This window comes from Tinamus guttatus, unplaced genomic scaffold (genome assembly GCF_059628265.1).
Source record: "Tinamus guttatus ecotype Peru unplaced genomic scaffold, ASM5962826v1 Tinamus_guttatus_pri_ptg000293l, whole genome shotgun sequence".
NCBI classification, from domain to species: domain Eukaryota; kingdom Metazoa; phylum Chordata; class Aves; order Tinamiformes; family Tinamidae; genus Tinamus; species Tinamus guttatus.
Genome location: NW_028288827.1, coordinates 426,574 through 432,843, shown reverse-complemented (window position 1 = coordinate 432,843; position 6,270 = coordinate 426,574). Strand labels below are relative to the sequence as shown.

Below are 6,270 nucleotides of genomic sequence, written 5' to 3'. Positions count from 1 at the left end.
GGCCATGGGTAAGGAATGTAGATTTTCTTTGCTAAGGTGACCCAACTTTGAAGAGAACGTAATAGCACGCTTGTAATTCCAGGATTAGTTAATACTAATTCAGCATTAATTAAAGCAAGTCATTAAAGGCTGTGAAACAGTCATCGGGGATACCCAACACGTGAGAGGTACGAAATAGCACGTTCATGAGCTCAGTGAGCCATAATACTTTTAAAAAAATTACATAGTAACCCAAAGGAGCTCAGAACTCTTGCCTTCCCAGGCAAAACTCCTCTCCCTGTCAAAGGAGCATGAGTGCAGGTTTGGGAAGCTTGATATCTGCTCGGTAACGGCATCGTGCACGCAGCGACCAAACTCTTGGGAGAGAAACCTTGCAGTAGGTGAACACGCAGCTGTGCTGATCCCTTCCCTGCCGAGCGTTTCGGAGTCTAGAAGAACAGAGCGTTTTGGAGCGGATCTAGAACGAGTTGAGGTTGCTGCCGGCGGCCACATGTGTCAGCAGCTCCTCTTGGAGGCTGCGTCTCGATGCCCTGTGAACCTCCAGCTGCGCAGCACAGGGGGAAGGATTTTCTGTGTCAAGACAGAGGAGTCTCCGGTGCTTAATCCTATTGATCTCCATCCCGCTCCGCTTCCTTCAGTGCTCCTGCAGTAAACTGAGCCCAGAGCAGGGCATTGTGCGTGCTTCAGAGCAGGTCATACCTTTACTTCCAACCCAAACTCATGGATTTTTAAGCTGCAGTAAACATGAAGTAGGAAAATGACTAAGAGACTCTTAAGTGGCAGCTGGCGGGGCTGGAAGGAGCTTCGGAGCAGCCAGGAGGATTCACGTGCCTGGTATTTCCCGACACGGAGAAGTCCCGCAACCAAACCCTCTATTAAGGTGGCGGTGACGGAGCAGCGCCTGATCAGTGAAACTAGGGCTGGGTGTTTGGGATGTAACCCGCCTCCTTTATGGGGAAAGAAATATAGTTAAAAGAGGGAAACAAAAAACCCAACAGGGTTCGGGGAGGGGAGAGCTGAGGCAAGGGCAGATGAAAATGGACTTTGTGCTGGCTGGTTGTTTGGTTGTTTTTCCTGCCAAATGCTTCACCACCCTCTTTGGGAGCAGCTCTACAGAAAGGAAGGATTTTTTACTAAAAAAAAAACCAGGAGGCGACGCTAAGGGAGCGCGGACACCCCCTCCTCGCCCAGGCTGCAGCCCTCAGCCCTGCTCATCATGGGGAATTCCAGGACATTAAGCACTGAGCCCCTCCTGGGGACACCGAGTGCTCCAAAGCTCTTCCCCAGTTTTTTTTTGCATCCCTTGTGTACTAATCAGTGCAAGGAGCATCGGATACAGAGCAATCCAAAGGCTGAGTTGTGCCAGGCTGATCCATGCCATGCCGGGATGAACTGGGCTGTGTCAGGATGTGCCCTTTTGTGCCATTCCACATTACTCAGTCCCTTCCATGCTGGTCTGGTGCATTCCATTCCAGGCTCTTCTATTCCACTGCAGTCCATTCTGTGCCATTCCAGTCCACTCCAGGCTGTTTCATTCCATTCTAGGGCATGGTGGTCCGTGCTGGTCCATTCTGTGCCAGTCCATTCCCTTCACTGCATTCTATACCACTGCATCCCATGCCAGAGCACTCCATTCCAGGCTGGTACATTCCACGCCACTCCGTTCCACTCCATCCTGTATCACTCCATTGTATCTCACTCCATTGTATTTCATTCCATGACAATCCATTCCATGCTGCCCCAGTCCATTCTACTCCAGCATAGCCCATTCCGTGCCGCTCTTACTGTGCTACTGCAGTCCATTTCACGCGAGCTGAGTCCATTCTGTGCAAGTCACAGAATCCCAGAATGGCTGAGGTTGGAAGGGGCTTCCAGAGACCATCCAGTCCAACCCCTGCTCCAGCAGGGACACCCAGAGCAGGGGCACAGGGTGGCATCCAGGCGGGTTTGAAGATCTCCAGAGAAGGAGCCTCCACAGCCTCTCTGGGCAGCCTGTGCCAGGGCTCTGGCACCCTCACACCAAAGAAGTTCTTCCTCACATGGAGGTGGAACTTCCTATGCTTATTAAGTCTACTCCATGTTGCTCTGTCCCATGCTAGTGCAGTCCATTCCATGCCACTGCAGTCTGTCCTGTGCCAGTCCAGTCCAAAAGTTCCACATGAACTTAAGGAATTTTTTTTTTTAGCACTGGAACAGGCTGCCCAGAGAGGTTGTGGAGTCTCCTTCTCTGGAGATCTTCAAACCCGCTTGGACGCAGTCCTGTGCCACGTGCTCTAGGTGACCCTGTGTGTGCAGGGGGTTGGACTAGATGATCTCTAGAGGTTCCTGCCAACCTTCAGCATCCTATGATTCTATGATTCCTCTCCATCCCATGCCATGCCCTTGAAGTCCACCCCAGCCCACTACATTCCCATCTAATCCACTCCGGGCTGCTCCATGCCGCGCGGTCCATTCCGTGCCAGCGCACTCCACTCCGTGCCTCCGCGCCCCGCTCCGGCGCAGTCCATTCCGTGCCCCGCCGCGCTCCAGTCCGGCGGGCGGCGCCGCCCCGTACCTGCCCGGGGCGGGGCGTGGCGGGGGGCGGCCCCGCCCGCGCGGCGGGAGCGGCGGGAGCGGCGGGCCGGGCGCAAAGGTCGGGCCGGCGGCGCCGCCGCGGAGGCGCCCGGTGCGCGGCGCTCCGCGATGTCCGCGGCCCAGCTCTACACGCAGGTGGGCGGCCGGGGGGGCGGCTTCCTTACTTCCCCCCTTAATTTCTCCCATTTAACTTATTTATCGAGCCGGGGGCGTGCGGCGAAGCGTTCGCGCGGCAGCGGCGCCTCTCAGCGCTTTTCAAAATATATATATATGTGTCAAGGGGGTTAAGAAGGTCCGAAGTGGCGCAAAGCGCTCGTTTCGGGTGTGTTTCCCCGTGTTGCGCAACTCGCGCGGGCGCCGTTGCCTCGTTCACCTGTTTCCGCGCGGAGCCGGGACTGGGGTGCGGGACGGACACACGGACACACACGGACACACGGACACACACGGACACACACGGGCGCTGTCGTATCCCGGGATCCCGGGGAGGGATCGGGATCGGGATAGGGATCGGGGGAGGCGTCGCCCCGTCGCGGGATGGGGAGTTTCGCCCCAAAATCGGGTCGCTTTCCGGAGCCGCGAGGCGCCGCGTTGCCTGTTCTCAACTCTCCGGTGTTTCACAGACCCGTTTCTGCGGGGGATTTCTGTTTTTTTTTTCTTTCTTTCTCCTTTTTCCGCAAATTTCTGCTTCCGTGGGAATTTCGCATGTGCCTCTTACGTAATATCGGTATCTCCGCTTGTGTTTTGGTGGCCGCTGCTTAGGATCTGATCGGATCCGGGATGAGGCATCCGCTTTGGGAACTCTCCTCGGAGCCTCTCTCGGTGTGGGATGTCCCACAGGGTTCGGTGTGACCGGACTGCCCCGGGGAGCCAATTTTGGTTATTTATTTACTTATTTTTCCCCTGAAACGAAGACCTGGAGCAGGGTAGGTCGCTCAGTGTCCTCCTGTGTGGCCAGCCGGATAACCTTGCCGGCATGCTGGGAATGTCGTTCCCCGAGTCGGGATGCGGGTAAAGGGATCCGTGGGATGTCCTGCCGAGATCCTGTTGGTCCCGTGACACCAGCGCGGCCACCGCGTCTTCCCGCGGGCACCGGGAATGTCCGGAGAGCCCCTTGGGCACCACGGAGCGGGATGTCGGGGGCGCCCCCGTGCTGCGCGCGGTCCTTCCTCGTGCCGCTCATCCCAAAAACGCGCCGGGATGCGGGAAGGCGCCCAAGCAGGGCGAGGGACGGGTGTCCAACAGCCCCCATTAAGCAGGATAATGAAGAGCTGCGCCTTAATTATAAGCATGTGAGTAGTTCCCGGGCTGCTTGCGTGCGCCGAGCTCGGCGCGCACATGGATTCGCTTGAGCAAGCAGTTGTGAGGAGCACAACGCTGCGCGCCTGTCCCCACGGGCAAAATTTGGGAGCTTTAGCATTATCCATACATGGGTTTTGTTCTTTTTCTATATATATATACACACATATATATATAATGCATTGCATTTCAAAAATAAATACAGATGTAGAGCGACTTGCAGGCCCGGGAGGGGACACCCCGACAGGAAGAATTCCCTCCTGCAAAAGCTTGTGCTGGTGGGGAGAGTCGCCTGCTGCTTTTTGCTCCTGACTGTTGTGGTTCCAGATGTGCTGTTCCAGATGTGCTTCTCAGGAGCTTTTTGCAAGCTCCCAGTGGGTTAGAAACCAGTGCATTTATTTCTTTTCCCCCTCTTCTATTTTTCTAAGTGATATATTGCATAAATGCCGAGTGTTTTTGCTGGACGATAGAACTTCATGCATTGAGAAAAAATAAATCCTTTTTTAATAGCCAGCTCCAGATCGGGAAAGCTCCGTTTTTCATTTAAAGTTTTCTTATTAAGTAAAGTTGCTGCACTGAATGAACAGTTGCAGATCATGGGGAGAGGCTTTTCAAAAGCAAACGTGCCCGGTGTGTTTGCCCGCTGCGTGACTAAATTACTTGGCAGAAACCTCCCCGTTTCTGGGAATCTTTGAAGGGCGCCGTGTTTCTGAGACCCGTCCTTGGCGGGCGCTTGTGGGTCTGCTCATTTGGGGCCGAAGAGCAGCTTGAGGAGATGAAGGATCTTTCTTCTTCATCCTCCTCTTTGCCGCCCAAGGAGGGGTTATTTTTCTCTGCAAACTCCAGCAAAGCCAAGTGGGAGAGGCAGGAGCTGGGTGCCTGCCTCCAAAATGCATAAGGGGGTTTTGTAAGGTGCTTGTGCTTCATTCAGAGGGTCACAACTTTCTTTATGCGTATTCTATATATTGCATATTTAATAAAAATATCCTCTGAATAAGCCTCGAGCATGGGAACGTTGCGGCTCATCCAGGGCCATCCGTGTCCTTTGCCGCAGAGCTCCTGGGACGCGGCTCCCTGAGGGATCCCGGCTGCAGCTCCTGCCTGGGGAGGCAGCTTGTGCTCCAAGGGCTTTTTTAGGTTATAAAAACATGTTTGAGTCTTTTAAGAATTCACTTCTTGCATCCTGATGTGGGGTGATGGGAAGCCACGATGGAGTTGGAAACCTCGGAGTTGGCAGCCCCGTGGTGCCTGAGAAAAAGATATTCCCTGGCAGCTCGCCTGGTGCTGATTGATGTGTTGTCACTTCCCTCGCACCCGGATTCGGGATTTCCCCCCCATCCGGAGCACAACAGCCAGGGATGGGTGATGAGCTTGCAGGAATTAAGTATTTATGCTGCATTTTGATTCCTGTTTATGCAGTTGTTCGTTTTGGTCTGGCAGCCCCTCGTTAGCGCCCTGGCTGCAGCGTAGCCCTAAAAGCAGCCTCTGCGTGAGAGTTTTCCCCACCTGGTGCTTGCAGCAGCGGAGCCGTGGTGGGAGGAGGGCGCGTTTGGCTGCTCTGCGCGGTGAGATGCTCCTGCGTTTGTCTTCCATGGGTCCCAAGTGTATTTGGGATGTGCACGTCCTGATGTATTGGAGCACTTCTGCCTCGCCGTGCTTCTGCGCTGCCGATGAGTGAAAGGGAGACGCTGAAAGGGAGCACCTGAATCCACAAATAGTTCTGCTGACCGAGGAAGATGTGCACACACGTGCATATATCTATACGGATATATTAGATTGTTTCTATCTGCGCAGGCTGCAGCTGCCCTTTCCCAAGCGCCTGGGAGGCACGGGGTGCCCCTCCTTGCTCTGCACGGTCCCGTTTGCCCGCGGCCCTGGCACGAAGGGGCAGAGTGTGCCCAGGCTGCAGCGGTTATCAAGGAGCAGGCCCGGGAATAACCGGGCACCACTGCAGACTTTGGACCTTTGCAGCCGAGCGGCCTCAGCCGCCCCTTCCCGCTGCGCCTTCCTGGTTGCTCTTTGCCCTGTTCTGTGGCAGTTTTGCAGCCGAGCCTTGCAGCTCCTTGGTTTTCCAAACGGGGCCGTTGGGAGCTCGGGGTGAACACGAGCGAGGGGCACGAGTCCAGCCGCAGCCGCGTCCCCGCTCTGCGGCAAGCGGCAAACGCCGTGATAATCACAGCGTAGCGCCCAAAGCTGCAATTTCGTGTTCCAGTCCTTGGCCCCTTGGAAACAAAACTCTGCTTGTGTGTGCGTGGTATTTTTTCTTTTTTCTTTTTCTTTTTTTTCCACTCCCTGCTCCCCTTCCTTAGCTATTTATTTATTTATGTATGTTGTCACCAAAACGACCTGGTGCAAGAACCGGTCCTTGTGACCCTGCGTCTTCCAAGGGAAAAAAGCCCT

The 6,270-nt window shown here is 54.9% G+C and overlaps 1 protein-coding gene across 1 annotated transcript in view; it reads left to right on the top strand.

Moving 5' to 3' along the window:
- Positions 1-2,682: 2,682 nt before the first annotated feature.
- The window catches only part of MYO5B (myosin VB), a 91,493-nt gene continuing 87,905 nt past the window's right edge, over positions 2,683-6,270 (top strand). The window contains exon 1 of the mRNA XM_088527889.1: positions 2,683-2,709. Coding sequence (XP_088384015.1) covers positions 2,683-2,709 — 27 coding nt within the window. The remainder of the gene's footprint in view (positions 2,710-6,270) is intronic.